This window comes from Equus caballus, chromosome 31 (assembly GCF_041296265.1).
Source record: "Equus caballus isolate H_3958 breed thoroughbred chromosome 31, TB-T2T, whole genome shotgun sequence".
Classification (NCBI taxonomy): domain Eukaryota; kingdom Metazoa; phylum Chordata; class Mammalia; order Perissodactyla; family Equidae; genus Equus; species Equus caballus.
In genome coordinates, this window is record NC_091714.1 from 3818589 (window position 1) to 3838815 (window position 20227).

General features: G+C 49.0%; 2 protein-coding genes across 2 annotated transcripts; both read left to right on the forward strand.

Moving 5' to 3' along the window:
- The first annotated feature begins 72 nt into the window (after positions 1 to 72).
- Positions 73 to 8394, forward strand: LOC111771382 (uncharacterized). The gene is made up of 6 exons (XM_070256341.1): positions 73 to 151; positions 212 to 407; positions 2474 to 2507; positions 6433 to 6751; positions 6937 to 7148; positions 7478 to 8394. The coding sequence occupies exons 1-6, from the start codon at positions 73 to 75 to the stop codon at positions 8111 to 8113; spliced, it is 1476 nt and encodes a 491-aa protein (XP_070112442.1). The 3' UTR covers positions 8114 to 8394.
- A 637-nt stretch (positions 8395 to 9031) lies between these two features.
- On the forward strand, positions 9032 to 18329 carry TBXT (T-box transcription factor T). The gene is made up of 8 exons (XM_070256204.1): positions 9032 to 9237; positions 9713 to 9977; positions 10733 to 10867; positions 11672 to 11733; positions 11853 to 11914; positions 13559 to 13735; positions 15099 to 15228; positions 17350 to 18329. The coding sequence occupies exons 1-8, from the start codon at positions 9032 to 9034 to the stop codon at positions 17621 to 17623; spliced, it is 1311 nt and encodes a 436-aa protein (XP_070112305.1). The 3' UTR covers positions 17624 to 18329.
- The last annotated feature ends 1898 nt before the right edge of the window (positions 18330 to 20227 follow it).

The following is a 20227-nucleotide window of genomic DNA, read 5'->3' on the forward strand; positions in this document are numbered from 1 at the left end:
TCAGCCCTGGTCTGCATCACCACACTCTTATGGGGAGGTGATGCGGCAAAGAAAGCCAGCTATGTGGGCGCCATGGACCTGGACTCATGCAGTGAGGGCCTTCGGTCCAGCTGTGTGGACCTGCTCCATTTCCTTTCCTTTGCCTCTCCCGGTGCGTTTCTAATGGATTCACTGAACCTTGTGATTTGAGCGTCTTCATTTGGTCCATGAGCCCTTCTGCTTAGTGACCTCTGCCACAGCTTTCCTGATAGTGAATTTGAAGGCTACCTTTGCATCAAAGTCAATTCCCCAAATGCTGCCATGAGAGCCCACCTCTCCGTAAGCCTCTGGGGCTGGGGGCGGGAGGAAGAGGAATGGCTCGTTTTGGCTGCTGTGTTGAGAACCGACTGCAAGGGCAAGAAGTTCACGTATGAACAAATGGATAGGGAAGCTAAAGTCGTATGAGGAATTTTCCAGATTGGGTGTTGTTTTTTTAAAGATTTTATTATTTCCTTTTTCTCCCCAACACCCCCCGGTACATAGTTGTATATTCTTCGTTGTGGATTCTTCTAGTTGTGGCATGTGGGACGCTGCCTCAGCGTGGTTTGATGAGCAGTGCCATGTCCGCGCCCAGGATTCGAACCAACGAAACACTGGGCCGCCTGCAGCGGAGCGCGCGAACCCAACCACTCGGCCACGGGGCCAGCCCCCGGGTGTTGTTTTTTAACCCAAGGATGATGGCAAATAGCTGAGGGGTCAATCACTCAATATACTTGTTATAATTTTTTTCTAATGGAAGATGCTTCCAAGAGCACATTTTTAATAATGATATTGCTTTACATGTTCTTGTACTGAAGATCTCAATCTAATGCTAGTCTGTTAATTGGAGTGTTTATTTTCAAAACACTCAAAAGACAAGTTGTGGTCCCACGCTGGGCCCTGAGTCTCTCGATTCTAGGAGGACTTTTCCTGCCTCAGTGTGCACCTGGAAGGGGCACCGATTCATAACCGCATCTTATTAACCTTTGCGTGGAACCAACATATCTGTGTTACAAAGTTTGAAAGAAGCTGAGGCGAAAGATGTCAAATGGTTTTCTCAGTTTAAGGCCATAATTTACCTAATCTTTAATCCTATACTCTGGCCAACTAGCCAACCGATGGTTCTCATCATTTCCTGTTGTAAAAAATAACAGAATTCCCGTCCTTTAAAGTTTTAATTAGGTTTTAAAATTTTAACTTGGGGCCGGCCTGGTGGCATAGTGGTTAAGTTCACATGTGCTCTGATTTAGTGGCCTGGGGTTTGCCGGTTCAGATCCCGGGTGTGGACCTAACACTCCTCGTCAAGCCATGCTGTGGCCGCATCGCACATAAAGTAGAGGAAGATGGGCACAGATGTTAGCTCAGCAACAATCTTCCTCAAGCAAAAAGAGGAAGATTGGCGACAGATGTTAGCTCAGGGCCAATCTTCGTCACACACACACACACACAAATTTAACGCAATTGATTTTTCTCCAAACATGAGAAATACATGAGAATTTATTCCCTTCATCCAAACCCCAGCCGACAACACCGTACAACGTTCCTGCAAAATGCCCAGGTTTTTCTTCCAGTGCCTTTAATCTCATTAACCCCTCTAACGCTCAAAGCAGCTACAATGGTAGTATGGTCTTTTTTAAAGCCACCTCTGAGGTTAATGAGGATGTTTGAAAGTTATACAACAAGTTGGTAATATCGTGAGTTAGTGAAAGAGCAAAGAGCACACTTTGAGCCTTCCAACTCCTCTTTTGGAATTATTGTAGTCCATGAGCATAACTTGGAACCCTAGTTCCACACCAACTGTGTGACCCTGGGGAAAGTGCTTTCCCTCTCTGATCTACATTTTATTTTATTATGAAAATCTTTGAAGGAGGAGGAGAATAATATTGACTTTCATGGGGCTCTTTGGAAACTTGAATAGGATAATGTATTTAGGCTTAAGCACCCCTTGCCTTTTGTTCTTCTGTCTAGTTACCAGCATCTCCCACTGGATTGCAAGTTAAAGGATTAAGAGATTTTCCTTCTCCAGCTCCTGTTATATTGCCATCCTTTATATCACTAAACCTTTTTTCAGATTTCAAAAGTATTTCTGCCAACCAGTTCCCCCTCCCCAAACACACACACACACACACACACACACACACACACACACGCATGTGCCAGATTCATTTTATATAGTTATGCGAAGGTGGTGGGTGGGAGGGAGAAAATAAGTTTGTTTCTGCAGGCCATATATTGAACCTAGTCTAGTGGAAACAGGACCAGTTTAAAACAGGACAAATCAGAAACCCAGTTGCTTCTCCGTTTTTTACTCGCCCTGGAGCCTTGGTTGCCAGAATATAAAAGGGGGGCTGTCACCACCTTGCAGGGCTGCTGATGTCGAGATGATAAGTAGGCTCCGTTCCTTGCATATAATAGGCCTCTGTGAATGCTAATTCCTCTGTCTCCTGTGTTCCAGGACAGGGTGTACCCGGGAAGCCCTGAATGAGGCTGTAGGAGGTGCTAATCCTAATTTCCAAATGGGTTCTCCTCCCCAGCGGCTTCTTTTCAGCTGGAAAAGTCCCCATGGCTGAAAAGTCCCCATGGCGGGAACCACTGACTGGGATCTTTTCTCAGGGACATGCGAAGCCCTCCCTTTGTCTCATTTTTACTATCAGTCTGGTACTTGATATGTAGGAAGACATATCTTAGCTCCTCCCTCATGTCTTTCCAACCAGAGGCATAGGAGCCCAGCCCCCAGCTGCAGCAGGCCCTTCTGTCTGTCGCTCTCCAGCTCTTCCTCTCACCCGAGTGCTCCCAGCACGTCCTGCTGCAGGGTTTTACTCAAGAGGGGCTCTGCCTTGTCTCCCCTCCTTTCCCTGCCCCCAGATTAGCCCCCTCCCTAATATTCTTACAGTCTTACAGCCTCATCACTCTTTTCTTCCCCTTTGTTCAATCCTATCTTGGTCTATAGTATTTACAGGAATTTCTACAGGAAGCCTCTGAAGGGGCCCACCAGCTTGTAGGATATATCGCAGACCTTTTCTAGAGTTCTTCCCATCCGGTCCCTGAAGATGCTGACATCCCGCCATTTCCAGGTCTGCCCAGAGCAGCACTCCTATGCCTACCTGCCTGAGCTCTGCCCTCCTTTGTCATCTTCCCGTATCGCACGCTTAGCACATCTGTCTCACCGTAAAATTTCCTGCCAGGCTTGCCTTCTTGTCTTAGCATCCCACTTGTTCTTATGAAACAGGTGGTTGTGCCTTTTGAGTCTCAACCTTCATTTAAAGTTGACTGTTGTCGTCCTCATCTTTGCTCCAGAATCAGGCACATAAAGACCCCGATGCACTAGTCTTCCTCAGCTTGTCCCTGCATGTCCTCACATTCTGCATCCAGTCCAGCCATACTCACATCGTTTGGTTTTTCATAGAAAGAGCTGCCTCCCTTCCACTCCTGGACTGAACCTTTGCCCTCTCCCCAGGGCCCCACATCCCCAAGCTGTCTCTGCTTCCTCTGGGAAAATGTCAGGACCCAGAATCTTGGAGCTCTGAGCCTGCAGCCCCAATGCCATCACAGCAACATCACAACCTGTGGCAACTTTGGACGTGATGTTGAGCTTTCCTGCTAAATAGTGATTATGGCAATTAGAGCCGGTCCAGCATGAGTAGATACATACATACGTACACCTGCATTTATTTCCAACATTCTTTTCTACAAGAGAATTGATCTGGGACTTCAGATTTCATTTAATGCCAAAATAGGGTTTTCCAAACTAAGGAATAGAGAAAGGAGAAAGGAAAGTTCCAGCAGTATTACATATAATCATTACATGATGGAGTAGAGTCCCCAGTCATGATTTCTTGAGTAATTTTTCGCCTAAAGCAATGTCCCTATTCCCTTCACCTTTGTTGTTTCCGTGGAAGAGTTCATTTCTGTTCATTTGTTAGGTCTCATTTTATACACAACTTCCATAGAAAATCCGTCCTTTATTGTCTTCAAGGCAATTGACTATTTGAATCAATGAGTGCATGACTAAGGAAAGAAAGATTGCTCTAGCTTCTGTGGTTTTTGCATTTAGTAAATGTTAAGGGTTAATGTCAGTCTGGTGTTGTCGTTATAATGCCCCATGGCATGGGTCCAGGGGGATTTGGAGAACAGCGGCTCCTGCTCCTCCTTAAAGACAAATGCTAGCGGCACTTCAATTTTGCCAACTCGGTCATCAATAGGGACTGTTGAGTCTCCACCGGGAGCTAAGGGGTGGGTTCATGATGATTAATACGGACCCTACATGTCCATCTACTGTCTCACAGTGTAGCTGTGACAAGGGCGTTCACCACAGTCGGGTCCATGGAGAGTGAGCCACTGGCGGGGACCAGGCTGGGGAGATCGCCCCTATTTAAGAGGAGAAAGTGGAAAAAGAAAAGAGCATGGGGCCAAGGGATAAAGGATAAGGGGGATGCTTCATAAGACTCAGAGGAAATGCAGCCTCGGGAAATAATAAGCAAGAGGAACCAGAAGATAAATTCACAAAACTGGCCTTCTCAGTAAGACAGAAAACCATGACCTTTAAGGAACAGAAACAGAGCCTTGTGGAGCAAGAGGCTGAGATAGAAGGCATCGGGAGAAGATGACCCGGGATGTGGAGGAAATAAGGATTGCCAGAAAACCGAAGCTTCAACAGAGAAATAAAATCTGCATGGGACGCCGTAAAAACCAAAAGTGACACTGAGGCGAATTGACAGAGTGGTGTGGAAAAAACCTTAAAAAGCCACTTAATAGGGGCAGAAGGTCGGAGAGGTGAAACAAGGGGAGAAGGCAGGAGAAACTGAGAACAGGCTAGGAGAACGGGCAAGAGAAAAAACAGAACAGCCGAACCTGCTACCACAGTGCGAGTCACTATGGAAGAGACGGTTGAGGGCAGCCTGCGTTCCAGCAAAATCAGGAAAAACAGATCCCACTGGAACACAACATGAAGAAGCCTGTGAACTACAAGGACTGAAAAATTAAATATGCAGACAGAAAGCACTCAAGCTACCGACCACGTAAGGGACCCTAATCCACTGCCCACAGCTTTCTCTCCTCTGCAGCCTGGGGATCCAAGGGGGCTGGAACAGCTGCACTGGCGTCTTAAGGAGAAATGTTACAGCCCGAAACATGCCGCCTCCACAGGCTTGTTTGTTTGTTTTGAATGTGAGAATGCCTGTCACGAGACTGTACCCTGTCCTGTATGACAAAACTTGAAGGCTCAGAGGGTATAGTGAGGATGGATTTGGTCTAGAAATGACTCAGCTGATAGTCATCCAACCCCACGCGTGCAAAGGCCACACTCTCCCCTGCAGTTCAGGGGGGAGGAGATCAAGCAGCTCAGTTCGTAGCTCTCCTCCTGAGGCCACGGTGCTGGCCCGGCCCCGTGCAGAGCTGGGCCCCTGCATTCAGAACCAGACTTCAGAAACATGGCTTTGTTCTTTCCCATAAACCAGAGATGCCCCAAACAACCCAATGGCCCTTAAAAATTTTCCAATGCTAAGGAGTCTAAAGAATTATATTATGCAATTTTAAAAACCGTGACAAAATTCACTGGGTTTCTTTCGATGGGCAAGACGAATAAGCCAACTGTGAGACAGAAATGATTTGCTGTGAAGCACCCCTTATATGTTGTCTTAAATTTAGGACTTGCGAATGCTTTTGGCAAGTCTGCTTAACCAGGATGAGAGGATGAACTCGCAGAAGAACAAGAAGAAAGAAGATGAGAAACTCCCCGAAAATGCGAACAGCGAATAGAGCTTAAGGTTTTTATTTTCACATATATACACATAACACATATTGTGTCTATAGAGATATATGTAATATATTCTACAATAAGCACGAATTTTATAATCAGAAAAGAAGTTTACTTTTTCTTCCAGAAAGTAGAAACTGGAGTGCCTGGTAAGGGTCCCACAATGCTGTCCCCTCCAGCTGGCCTTGATCAAGCCTGTTATGGTATCGTTGATCCCTGCTCCTAAAAGACAAATGGCTTTGCTCCTTGAGGAGTGTTGGGCCTGGAGAAAACTGCTTCTCTGGAAATTGAGGAGTGTGTGTGTGATTTCTCTTAAAGTGTTTCCTAAGTTATTCTGGGGGGGGGGGGGACACTAGTTGTACCCCGAGGCTCAGCCATCGTGCCTTCTTCTTATATTCCCTGAATGGCTGGGCTTCCCAAGCAGACATGGACCTTGGGAGATAACCAGCTGGAAGTGCCGCGGCCCCTCCTCCCCGCAAGGGAGCACGCTGTTATTAACTGGACATTCTTTACAGCTGGGCTGGAGGAAGTTTTTGGCTGTAAACTGTCATGCACTGCAACCTTCATTGAAAAGGCCGAGAGAATGGAGATGCTTGTCCTGAGAACCAAGTAACAAAGATCCAGAAAATCAGGCCCAGAATTGAGAGGAAAAATAACAGGTAGTGAAAGACGAGAGATGCTCCCCAGCTACGGCACCGTCGGTAACCTCCAGCCTCCAACGCCCCCCACTCTTGCGGTCAGACCTCTGGATCTCGCTCTTGAACGCTTGGGACGTTCGCCGTTGGAGGGTGGAAACGTCATTGCGCGTGTTTGAAATTTCACATTTTTTTTTCTTTCCGGGGGTTTTAGTCGTGTTTGGCTGGCCTGCTCCTGTTTGTGGAGCTGAATTGAAATCAGAACCACAGTCCTGGAGCCAGCTGGTATACACGCCAGTATCCCCCAGCTCTTCTGGACTTTGGGAAAATCGACCCCCAAGTGGTGAGCGCCAAGAGAGCTCCCGCCTTAGGGATGGAGGAGCGTCAGCCCAGATCCTCCGCTGCCTGGGACCCACCCTTCTTCCTCCACCTCACCCCACCTTGCCCCTTGCCCCTTTATTCTGAGCTCGGAGACTGGAGCCCTCTTAGGCCCCAGAGGAGACGCTATAGACATTTTTATTCTCTCAGGAAACAGACACACACATCCACACACAAGCACCCAAATCCCGTGGCCTGAAGAGCCGGGTAGAAGGCGACTCTGGAGGGTCCGGGTGCCAGGAGCAAATGAAGTCCTTTTGGTACCTCTTTCCGGAAGGAACTTCCTCTCCTTGGATGAGCTCCTTGGGCATTCCGTGCACCTTAGACAACAAAAGAAACTGACAACCGGGGACAGACTCGAGGTGCGCCGGGACCCCGACTCTTCGGTCTCCGTTTGGAGAGGGGCGGACAGGCAGCCCGGGAAGCAAGCTCATCCCACCCCGGGGGGCGGCAGGCACCCTCTCCCGAGCAGGCCCCAGGAAGGCAGAGGCGGGGCGGTCCTCCGCGTCCCAGCCCAGGTCCCTCGGGCGGTTTCCCTCCTAATTCCCGACCCCGCCGAGCCCGGCCGGGCGCCGGGCAGGGAGGGGTCAGCGCGGGGCGCAGAGTTCACGCTGTGCCCGGAGAACCCTCTTGCCAGGGCACAGGGCTGTTCTCAATGGGGTGCCCCACCCGACGCGCTGGCTTTTCCCAGAGGCCGCGGAGATGGGGTACGTGGGAAGAAGACCAGGAAACCGAGGCTGGAACCACGCGCTTTGGGAGAGCGGCGCGCGAGGGGTCCGGAGGCGCACAGCCAGCGCTCAGACACGGAGCTCCTGCTTCCTTCCTCCCTCCCTCCCGGGCTCCCATTTTAGGAGGAATGTTATTGTTTAAAGAGACCTTATTGAACTATTTCCTGCTCATTGTCACCTTTCCTTCGCTCTCCTCGCCGAGCTGCTCACAGAAAGGTAATAAACCGGCCGAATCCCACACCGCCGGCAACGGTGGCCGGGCCGGGCCCAGCCCCACGGGGAAGCGCACCCCGACCCTCGCTCGCCGAAGAACACCCAGGGCAGCCCCCTCGCACTCCCACCCTCCGCAGAAACAAAGACCAGACTACAGAGGCCAAGCAAACTCCCAGATCACAGTCAGTGCACGCGCAGCCCTCGTCCACAAAGTCCTGTTCTTGTATGGGAAGCGAGAAAACTTCCAAATAGGGGTCGTTTGGTTGACTTCCGTCTGTGTCGCTCAAAGGCAGACTGCGAGCGCGCGGGGCTTCCCTTCCAGGCTTGCGAAGGCCACAGGGAACGGGGCTCGCCGGGGTGGGCTCATCCACGGTCTTGGCTGTTAGTGGAGCCCCCTGAAGCGCCGCGGGACGTGGACCGTATCGGGAGGGGACCCTGCTCGGTGGAGCGCTGCGCCTTCGGAGGAGTGAGACCAACACGACCCGGGAGAGGCAGACAGCGCGCGCCCTTCAGCCTGGTTGTGCGCGCTGGTCGCTGGCGGGGGACGGTGGACAGCGGGCCCGGGCGCAGGTGAGCGCCGCGGTGCCCCTCCAGGTTGGCACACCTGCGGATTCGCGGATGCGCTTGGAGAGCGAAGAGGGCTTCGCAAGGGGGTGGTGGGGAGCGTCGCGGGCGGCCCGGCAACCCCTGGGGGACGTGCGGGCTGGGGCGAGCTCGGGCGCCGGCCCCTCCATCCCCGCCCCGCCCCCGACCTCCTCCCGGCCCTCGGGCCCGCCCAGCCGCTTTGAAGGAGGTGCAAACATTTGGGGGAGGGCGGAGGTGTAGGGGCTGGGCCGGGGCCCAGGATTTACATGAAACAGGCGCGGGAGCCCATTGTTGGCCCCCCGGCCTCCCCCGCCCGCAGGGCCGGGTCTGATATGGCCGCGCGCCACCAATGGGCAGCTGCCCTGGCACTTCAAAGGGCGCGCGGCCCAATCCGCGGAGCCCCCCTCCGCGGCCGCCGCGGCTCTATTTATGGGGAGGGGACCGATTTTCTCTCCGCAGAGACCTACTCTAGTCGCGCCTGGAGGGAGTTCAAGTGGAATAACCCTCCCCCCACCCCTCTCCCCCGCCCCCTCCCCCCCAGATCTCCGTCCTCGCCCTCCTCCCGGGTCTGTGCTGGGACCCGGGCGCCGTCGCGGGTCTTGGCCCGAGCAGCCCCTTTTCTTGGAAAAGCGGCCGCCGACGGCGGTGAAGGTGGCTCTCGGGTAGCGAGTCGGGGCTCCCGGGGGCGGTGGGGAGGGGCCGGGCGGGCGGGCGGGAGGATGAGCTCCCCTGGCACGGAGGGCGCAGGGAAAAGCCTGCAGTACCGAGTGGACCACCTGCTGAGCGCCGTGGAGAGCGAGCTGCAGGCGGGCAGCGAGAAGGGCGACCCCACGGAGCGCGAGCTGCGCGTGGGCCTGGAGGAGAGCGAGCTGTGGCTGCGCTTCAAGCAGCTCACCAACGAGATGATCGTCACCAAGAACGGCAGGTAGGTGCGCGACCCGAGCCCCGGCGTGCGCCACGCGCTCCGGCGGGCCGGGGCCCGGAAAGTTCCTTACTGTCGAACACTTTGTCCTCGTGGAGGTCTTTTTGCTCATTTCTGCTCGGGGTCGGAACAGACCCTTGTGGCCCCTGACCCTAACTCTTCTGGGGTTTTCTTCGCGGAGGGTTGGGGAGGAGGCGCTCCTTGGAGGAGTCTCCCAGACCCGCTCCCGCGCTTGCCCGCCAGGCGTGGCCCGGGTGCTAAAACCCTTGCCCCGGGCCTCTCTGGCCCTGCCTCCGGAGCTGGGGATAGTGTGGAGGAAGGCTGGGGACCTAGGGGGGCTCTGGGAAGAGGGGAGCTTGGGAGTTCCCGATGGGGCTCCTCTTTGGTGCAAAATGACAGACGCCTCTGTCCCAAACTTTCTGCCTTGGGTCTAACGGGTCCTGTCCGGAGTCCTCCTGCTGCGCTCCTTCCTTTCCAGGAGGATGTTCCCTGTCCTGAAGGTGAACGTGTCTGGCCTGGACCCCAACGCCATGTACTCCTTCCTGCTGGACTTCGTGGCGGCCGACAACCACCGCTGGAAGTACGTGAACGGGGAGTGGGTGCCGGGGGGCAAGCCCGAGCCGCAGGCGCCCAGCTGTGTCTACATCCACCCGGACTCCCCCAACTTCGGGGCGCACTGGATGAAGGCGCCGGTGTCCTTCAGCAAAGTCAAGCTCACCAACAAACTCAACGGAGGGGGCCAGGTAGGTGTGATGGAGGCCACGGAGGGCGGGGACGGCGCGAACCGGGACGCGTTCCGCGTGGCGGATGTTGGAAGGGACGCTGCTTGCACGGAAGGCGACGTCTGCCCTGAAGAGACAGCCACAGCCTTCCTCCAATAGGTCCCCAGTGTCGTTTATGGTAAACTGATAATGGAGAGCCGGGAGAGGGCGCAAAGCCTCAACCTTTGAAGACTAAGGCACGTCTCAAACTTTGGGGCACCTCCGCGTTCTAGCCCTGAACTTTTCTAGGGGTAGAGAAAATATCAGCCTTGATGATAAAACAGTCACTTTAAATCTATACAAGTGTCACAATATTTACTGCGTGAAGTCTGAACAAACTTGTACATTTGTTCTTTTCTAAAGAACATTCTTTCTTTGGGGATTGTTACTGGGAGACCCCGTGTGCCAGGAAGCTGCAACCCAGCTGAGGCATTTAAAGATGTCTGTAGCCCTGGTGGCAGCCTCAGACTAGAACTTCGAAGGATTTCATGATGGGCATTCCCTGTCTTTGATGGTGGATTGCATCCCACATCCCTTTTCCCATACTCCTTGTGGGAAGCAGCACCTTGAAGGGAAACCCACCAGCTTGGATGGTAAGGACACCCTCTTGTGAGCTGCAGGATATTCTGCATCTTGGATGTATTTTTCTTCTCAACAGCAGGACAAATGGACGTTTTGTGGTCTTCACGGTGGTAGGATGGTGATGGTCACGGCTCTCGTGTTTCTGTCTCTCTCAGATCATGTTGAACTCCTTACATAAGTATGAGCCTCGAATCCACATAGTGAGAGTTGGGGGTCCTCAGCGCATGATCACCAGCCATTGCTTCCCAGAGACCCAGTTCATCGCTGTGACGGCTTATCAGAATGAGGAGGTGAGAGGGACGCAGGGAGAGGGAGCATCCTTGCAGGTCATGTGTGGTTAGTGTACTTTAGACCCATATTTAATGCCTTTTCAAATAACTTACCATAACTATAAGATGGGGATGGAGGGAGAAGAGTTTAAAGTCAGTCCTCATTCAAGCCTGTTTTTCCCCTGTAATTCTCTGTGACGGTGTCTAAAACTAGAAGCGTCAACTAAATGCTCAAACTGAAAAGATGAAGGAAACATGTAGGTGAAGAACGAGGAGAATCTCTTGAGAACAAGACTTGAGTGAGAGAGGGGCATCTCCTTAATTTCCCGAAAAGGTGGGGGGCAACCCTCCAGACCTGTGCAGTGTGAACAATCAACTAGATTCAGAATACGGTTTAGGTGCCTGTAAATCTACAACTGGATCCAACCGCAAAGTCCCGACATTTTGTGATGAGCTGGTTAAGCTGTCAGTGTTGACCGTCAACTAGAAGTAGCCAACTACTGTTTCCTGAGCGGATCTAGTTTATGTTTTGGGTCGTGTTTGTTTGATTGATGCACACAGAATATTATCAGCGGTACGTTAAATTTATTGTGAATCCCACTCAGAAAATCTGGCATTTGAAAACTTCTCATAAATAAGCTATTCTTTATGAAATATTACCATTACTCAGCCATTTTCAGCCTGGAAAGAAGTCTGATTATATTCGAATATTTAAAGGGGGTACTAGTGTTCCCCAGTTTCTTGGTGCCAAATGAAATCCTCTGGTTAATGAGCACCATGCTAGTAAATTCCATTTCTTCTTCTTCTTCTTTTTTTTTTTTCCAGATCACAGCTCTTAAAATTAAATACAATCCATTTGCAAAAGCTTTCCTTGATGCAAAGGAAAGGTGAGAGAACTCTAACTATACCCTTTGGGCAAAGAAATACGCGGAAAGATGAAATAGTGCTGCAAGTACTATTTCCTGGGTGTTCTCCTTTCTGACAATTTGCTATACTTTTTTGACAGAAGTGATCACAAAGATATGATGGAAGAACCTGGAGACAGCCAGCAATCTGGGTACTCCCAATGTACGGTTTGTTGTGCTCTGCCCCAATGTACCTTTTTTTGGGACTAGACTGCTGAGAGCTAGAAGCTGGAGATGGAGCAGAGAGCGAGTTTCTGGGTGTGGTTGGGGAGCAGATTCTCCCTTCTGCAGTGCAAGGCACATGGCCCCATGATGCTGAAGCTGTGTTACTACTGGTCTTCAACTTCTGCTCTAACTAGGGGGTGTGGATTCTCACCCAGCTATGAGACTCTTGACAGAGAAGTCTAGGGGGGCATTAACCTGGGTTCTTTGCTTTAGCTCAGACGCAGCTCCACCCATGGCTGGGATGGATTGCTGATACCTTGGTGGGTGACTGCTGTGTTGGGCAAGAGGAGAATGCAGCTCATTATATCCATTTTGAGATGATTCCTATTTTTGCTAATGACTGAAAGCTGAAGGGCCATCTTTGGAGAGATGCTTATGAACAAATGTGGTTTTCCTCTTAGCCCACTTTGGTTCTGAGCGTGTCCCGTCAACTCATGCTGGTTTTGGTGGAAACAGTGGCTCATAAGATGGGGAAAGTCTGCTTTAGGTCCAGCTTCCTCTAGGATTTTCATGAACCAGAGCCAAGCGATGCAGTTCTAGACAGTGGCGTCTACCAGGAGAAACTCCTTTGTCCAGCCCTCCACACATTTAATGTCTGAAATGATTGACATTGTTAAGAGAGATGGTGTTTGCTAGTCACTTCAAGAGGCTGGATGAACCAGCATGGCACACTCCTCAATCAGTTGTGTTCTCTCCCATATTTTTTGAGTCATCCTTCTAGGCTCATGTAACAGTCTGCTAAAGTGGCTCGTGGACAGCCACAGAAGAGGCAACCATGAATAGTCACTCTGGGAAGTGATGGGGCCCAGGCTTGGGGGCAGATCTGGACCCTTCCCTCATTTAAATGTTGTCTGAAGAATTGTTTGTAGTTTGGAAATTGGAGCCAGAGTAGAAATTGGAGACCCCTAGATTTGCTTTTCTGAATTAAAAAATACTAATAGCCCAAAAAATAACGATAATAAAGAAGAATTTGAAATTTTAGAGGAGGGCAGGACAGTGTTGGAACGATTTTCTGATTGATGCGTACAGCAGGAAGAATGTGAGCCGAAAACAGAAAAAAGGCAGAAAGTGGGTGCCCATAAGGCAAGGACAACAGGTCCCCAGTAGGACTGTGTGGGCGGTGGGAGCCAGGTGAAGGGGAAGATAGAGGGACAGAAGCTGCATGGCTAGCCCTGTGTGTCTGTTTTTACCGTTTGGTCATGCTCAGCATTTAGGAGCTGAAAGCTGACCTGCCTCGGGGAATGGAAAATCCCATTTCCATTGAGTGGCGAGGTGGTGTGGATTCTGGAGGCTGGGTTCCCATGAATGACAGCGGTTGAGGAAGCAGCTGGGGTTGGTGAGGCTGGGGTCCCCCAGGTTTTCTCAGGTGCCCTGAGAAACCTTGGTACCTGTGGCCTCTAGTAAGAAGCTGATGCCACAAAGCCTTAGGACTTGGATGGGGTACTCACGGTTAGGCAGTAGGAATCCTTGCCTCATCAGGGACCCCCAAGGAAAAGACCCACAGTTCCTTCCTCTCCGCTTGCCGGTCTTGTCAATCACGAGGTCATGCAAATGCCAGTTACTCAGCATTCTTTTCTCACAGCAGGGGGGTGGCTTATTCCTGGAACCAGCACCCTGTGTCCACCGGCCACCCCCCACCCTCAGTTTGGAGGCCCCCTCTCACTTCCCGCCTCGCACGGCTGTGAAAGGTACCCCGCCCTGAGGAACCACCGTCCGTCCCCCTACCCCAGCCCTTACGCGCATCGCAACAACTCTCCAAGTAAGTCGTAAGTGCAGACCAGGGGTTTGGGGTGGCCAGAAGCACACTCTGGAAAGGCCTTCTGCAGGGGTTCCAAGGGCAGAATAGGAGAACCTCTTCCAGAACCCACACTCAAACCCAGTTCTTTAGAGGCTCAAGAGGAACCTTCATTTCATGTCCAGCCACTGCAGGCTTGACCACCTGGAGGCCCAGACCAGGGGCTTTCGGTGCTGAATGAACGTCAGCGATTGCTCGAGCTTCTTTCCTCCAGGACTGTGGGTCCATCTCTAGGGGTGGGACCCAGGTGTGGATATTTTACGAACCTCTGTAAAGGGATGATGCTGGGTCAGCCAGGCACAAGAATGACCAACTTGACTAGATTCAAGTATGATTCTCCAAGGGATCCACCAAGCGTGATTCTCCAGGTGTGGTGCCCAGACCTGCTGCTTCAGAAGCTCCAGGGTTGGGGCGGCAGCCTGTTTGAGCAAGCCCTCGGGTCATCCTGATGCCGTGTTATGAACACTGGGCTACACCCTCAAGATCCCTTTAACTCCTTCTCTCTAACACCAGGTATGCCCAGACTTAGTTTTGTCTGGCTCCAAAAGGAGGGAAAAAAGCTAATGAACACCATAAAACAATTAAGCCATTAAAGCTGACTTGAAATGAAAGGAGCTTGCTTGGTAAGGAAATAGTTGTTGGCACTTCTTCAGCCAGAGGCTAGACTCAGAGGTTAGAAGATCACATTTTAAATTTTGCCTGGAGTAATGGTTTCTAAAGCCTCTTCAATTCTTAAGAAATAATCCTTTGGGAAAAGGCAGGTTAAAGTTACATTTTTATTTACTTTTTTGGTGAGGAAGATTGGCCCTGAGCGAGCATCTTTGGCCCATCTTCCTCTTTTTTGTGTGTGAGGAAGATTGTTGCTGAGCTAACATCTGTGCCAATCTTCCTTTATTTTTTATATATGGGACATCGCCACAGCATGGCTTGATAAGCTGTGTATTAGTCAGAGCCTGTGAACCCCAGGCTGCTGAAGCAGAGCACCTGAACTTAACCACTATGCTACCAGGCCACCTCCTTAGTTTTATTTTTAAAGATAATTCATCCCCGTCAGGTGATTGTAGGGCTCTGTTTCCACATGGTGGCTATTGGTCTAATGATAAAGAAAGAGCCTGGATTTGCTGGAATATATTTTCAAATGTATACATTTGGTAATAAATATTAGCCTTTGATGACCAATTAAGCAGGCTAGTGGATTATTTTCTGTATTCAATACTGCACACACGTTTTGTTTTCCATGTTGGGTAGCTCCAGTTGTTGGTAGCATTTCGCATTTTGTCACTCTTGGAAGACCCCGTTAATAATGACACGTTCTTATATCCCGTAGCCTATTCCGACAATTCCTCTGCATGTTTATCCATGCTCCAATCCCATGACAATTGGCCCAGCCTTGGAATGCCTGCTCATACCAGCATGCTCCCCATGAGTCCTAACACGGGTCCAGCTGCTGGCTCTAGGTAAAGTATGTCCGGGGAATGATGGAAGCCATCCTGGGAGCTCCGGGTATCTGACTTCATGCCATTTTCATTCATTGGCCTTTATTCTGCCCTTTACCTGCAGATGGTTGAGTTTTTAGTTATAATTCTACCTTTAGCCGGGTGTGTCTGGCGATTCCAGGTTACATGACTGCTGTGAGTTCCTGCTCGTCTGTTCTGTGGGAGGACCGGTGGCGCCCTCATGGTGGTGGCAGTAACAAAAGGAAACAGGGCCCCCATCCTGACTATGTTATCTACTAGGTCATATAATGGACAAGTCTCTTAAATTCTCTGAACCTCGTTTTCTTCAAGAAAAAGATACTCCTCAGCCTGTCTTTACAGGCTTGTAGGGGCCAGTTGGTGAATTTCAAAGATATGTTTTAAGAATGTTTTTCATTTCCAAAACATTTTTTGACAGGAGCTATTAGAGTAATAAGTTTGTTGGCTTTTCTGTGGCTATAGGCCTTCTGTGGCCTTAACATATATGCCGATAACTAGTAAAGAATGATGACTATTTTATTCTTAACTTGAAAATTGTGTAGTGGGAGACTGGCTTCAGAAATCAAGCTTGTCAGTAAATGTATCACATTTCTTCATAGGATTATTATAATAAGAAACTAAAATAACAAAGCTAGTAGTCAATGCTCATTTTCCAATGAGGAAATGGGCTCAAAGACATTAAATGATTTCACAGGCATTGGCTCAGAGCAGAGCGAGTCTCTAGACAAATTATCTTGACTTCAAAAGCAAGGCAGTTTATTGCATATAGAATATCAAAATATGCCTAAGATCTTAATTCTTTTTGTCTAGGAGCCAGTTCCTTTATAGTAAGAATCTAATTGCTCTTAAAAATAAAGCAAATAGGGGCTGGCCCCGTGGCCGAGTGGTTAAGTTCGCGCGCTGCGCTGCAGGCGGCCCAGTGTTTCGTCAGTTCGAATCCTGGGCGCGGACATGGCACTGCTCATCAGACCATGCTGAGGCAGCGTCCCACATGCCACAACTAGAAGAACCCACAACGAAGAATACACACAACTATGTACCGGGGGGCTTTGGGGAGAAAAAGGAAAAAATAAAATCTTTAAAAAATAAATAAATAAATAAAGCAAATAATGCAGAAACCAGCAAACTTTTCAAGGGTTCCAAGTTCAGTTAGAAACCTGCATATAAATAGGATGACTTGCAGATTACAAGCTGGGAACGGGGCCCTGACCTGAGGATTTCAGTACCCCTCCAACTGGGCATCTCAGAGCCTCATTTCTTTTCCTCGTAAAATGGGGATAGTAACCTCATTTAACTCAGACTTGTTTGCAAGTTCAAATGCAACTGAAATACAGGGCATAACTTGGTAAACAAAATAGCATGATGTAGTGTAACGTCTCATTCATTTATAGGATTCTTCTATGAGAAAAAGAAATTTTCTCAAAATGATTTTAACACGGTTTAGTATTGTTCAAATCTATGTTCTTAGACTGGAAGATTTAATAGCTGTTTCCAACTCCTTCTTTCATCGAATGGGAAACAGCCTCAAAAGTAGTCGCGGGCCAGTGTCACGTTACTCGACTAGTTAAGGGCAGAATTGGGATTTGCTTCCGGGTCTAATTCCCAGCGCCACTAACATTTGTCTTGACAAGGTGCAGGAATGGTGCCTATGTGGGAATTACTATAAAGAATGTCTTTCACAGCTTATTGTTTTAGGAGGGTGTTGCCTCCATCATAAGAATCACCGCGGTGGAGGAGCAGCTGGCACAGATGCTTAAGCCCATCCTCTGAAATGTTTGATTCAGTGTATTCTGTATTTTGGATTCTGAACAAGGGTGCAAAACTGCTAGCCCAGTCTTTTGTAGCAGGAGATACGTGTATGTAAATAACCTTTTTAATCAGCTTGCCAGTCATTTTGTTTCTTAATAGATATGACAATAACTTCTATGCAGCCCAGAGTATGGTTTAATAACACAGAGGAAAGGAGCTGTTTGTAGGAAAGACGCCCTGTAACCCAGCTACGAGGAATGGGAGTATTTGGCGTTTGTTTTCCCCGCCTGCAGATGGTCTGGAGCCTCCCCCAGGTCTCTGACTTGTCCGTGCTTTTCCGTTTTTCCATTTCAGTCAGTACCCCAGCCTGTGGTCTGTGAGCAACGGCACCATCACGCCAGGCGCCCAGACGGCGGCGATGTCCAACGGGCTGGGAGCCCAGTTCTTTCGAGGTTCCCCCACACACGCTGCACCCCTCGCCCACCCGGTCTCGGCTCCTTCCTCCTCGGGATCCCCACTGTATGAAGGGACCGCCACGGCCACAGACATTCCTGACAGCCAGTACGATGCCTCGGCCCAAGCTCGCCTCATAGCCTCATGGACACCTGTGTCGCCGCCTTCCATGTGAATCAAGGTCTGTGTCTTAGAAGACACAAGGACTTCTAGGTTGTGGCAACAAGTGTTGATTTGATTGATCTCCTAGGTACTAAGTGGCAATTTCATGGGTCAAGGAAAGGAAATAGGCCTTATTAACCTCACTTTAAAATAAGAGGAGGAATACGTGTCCTGTTATTCATCAGAGTCCCACCAGCACCACCCTTTGCCCATCGTCTGCCGTGGCTGTGCCGTCCTGAGTCATTTATGTGTTGTGGGTGAATTCAACTATGGCAGCAAGGCAGTGGGCCTAATTCACCACGATTGACAATATAAATTATTTGCTAGGGTCCAGAAACTTTTTGTTTGTTTCTCATAGAGCGCATAGATGACTTTCGCACCTCAGAATTTGTAAACTCCCCTGGTCTTACTTTAGCGAGATAAAGAGCACACTCTGAATCCTCTTCCTTGTTGCTTTTGAGTCATTTTCAGGTCCCTTGGTGGCAGGTGTCATAGTTGGAGCTGAGCTGTGAAGGACGGGCTGGTATCAGAGTGGAGGACAGCAGATTTTAGTTGAAATGGGGTTGCCTGCTCTGCCCACTAGAATGTGTTTATTCTGAGCACAGGTAGCTAATCTTTTGTATTGTTAAAGCTACAACTGTTTGTATTTTTCTTTTGACAAAGTAGCCAAAGACAATCAGCAGAAAGCATTTTCTGCAAAATAAAGGCAATATGCAAAATTTGGTCGGTCCAGTTATTGATCAGACAACTCCTCTTTTTGGGTGAGATTTTGCTGTTTGTTTTAACTGGTGGGAAAGACTTTTTTCCCCAAGAAACATTTCAATCTGTTATGGACTTTAATATTTTTTATCTAATCAGTTGCAGAACTGGAAGTGAAATTTGCATATATTTACTCAGTGCTGATTGCCAAAAAAATGCAAAAGGTTTTAAATGATTTTCAAGAGATTTAAATACTCGACACTGAATCATTGAATGTGGAGAATTGACAGAATGTAGGACCTACTGATGTCATAAAGATTAATATGGGATATCTGTCTGATTCAAGCAAAAGTACATAAAGTGAACTAACAGAAAGTTATAGTTTGTAAATGTAAGGTGGAGTTGTCACGGTAGTTTGAAAGATAGGACATTTGTAAATATCTTTCCTGCTGGTGTTCCCAGCAGTGAACCAGAACTGCGCATGTGCTAGATTGGGGCAATTTCTCCATCTAGTGGCAGAATCCTTAATTGGATCCTACTTGTTTAAGCTTGATATTCTGAACCTCTGCTTTCCAAAAGACCGTAAAACTAGAATTTAAGTGTAAATAGCTGAATTTTTAGTGTATTTGTGGCGGCTTTCCAAGTGGGATGTGTTTCTTGTAAACTATTTGCCACTTCTGAGTTTTTGGGGGGTTTTATGACTACTAGGTTTTACTGTGACTCATATGTGAAGTATCCTAAATCAGATCTTTATTGGCATAAATATATTGGAAAAATATTTTTTGAGTAAACCGCTGCCCAAGTAGAATTGGGAAATAAAACTGGCCCCAGTCTTGACTGTGGCTCCTATCCAGGCAGGCAGGGATCTGCTGGAGAAGGGCCAGGGGAAAAGGAGTGAGGAGTGGATGGGACCACCCTAGGACCCCGTAGTGCTGGGAGCCCATCTCACAGAAAACTGATCTCCATCACGCGGCTGCTTTGTGAAGGCTGGGACCAGGATTTTGTGTTCCTAGGATCCACCGTAGCACCCGCCCCTTCCCATGCCTTCAAGAGTGTTAATGCAAGACTGAGAATTGGATGCCAGACATGGTTATTAAGGGGTTGTTCCTGGCGAGCACCTCCGGGAACACAGCCCTGCCCCATGCTTGGGACTGCGGGCAACTGAGTCACACAGCCCTTCTCGCAGGGTCCAGTTGGGACGAGCAATTTTACGTGCAGAAGATGGATGAGGTTTTAACATGTTTAAAGTTTTAAAGGTAACCTAGAGTTCAAAGTCAAGTAATTAATATTTTAATAAACCAAACAGTGCCTTTCCGGTTACGCAGTGGGGCAGTGGCAGCCATATAGTGCAAGGAGTCTTCAATTTGGTTCAAAAGACCTGGATTTGTGTATTCATTGGCCTCACTTGCTATAGGACCCCAGGAAAGTTCATTATCCACTCCAGAAATTCAAGTTCCTTATCTGTAAAGAGGGATAAAGAAAATTCTTATCTATCAGGGTTGTCGTGAGCAATAAAAGAGAGAATGATCTTGGAAAGTGGGTAGAAATGGTAACTATAGGCATCAGAGTTCAGATTCTGAGCCGATAAGACAAATTGTAGCCCCAGCTCTATTTATGGAAGCTTTAATAAGATATTGCTGAATATAAGAAACATGGAGTGAAGATCCTAGGCTGTCTGTTCTAATTTGGAATGCAAATTCATTTTGCATCTGGAGGGAAATTCCTATGAATTATTTCTCCACCAAATTCAGGTAGGCTCTCAGTTATTCATGAACAAAAAGATATATAGCCCAATTTTTAAGAAGGAATGATACAATGTGAGATCCATGTCTTTGGGGTTATAGGAGGGACTGACCCCCTGTCTGTATGTAAGGTGAACGTGACCTTCAAAAAATGTTCCTGCGACTGTTTTAATGTG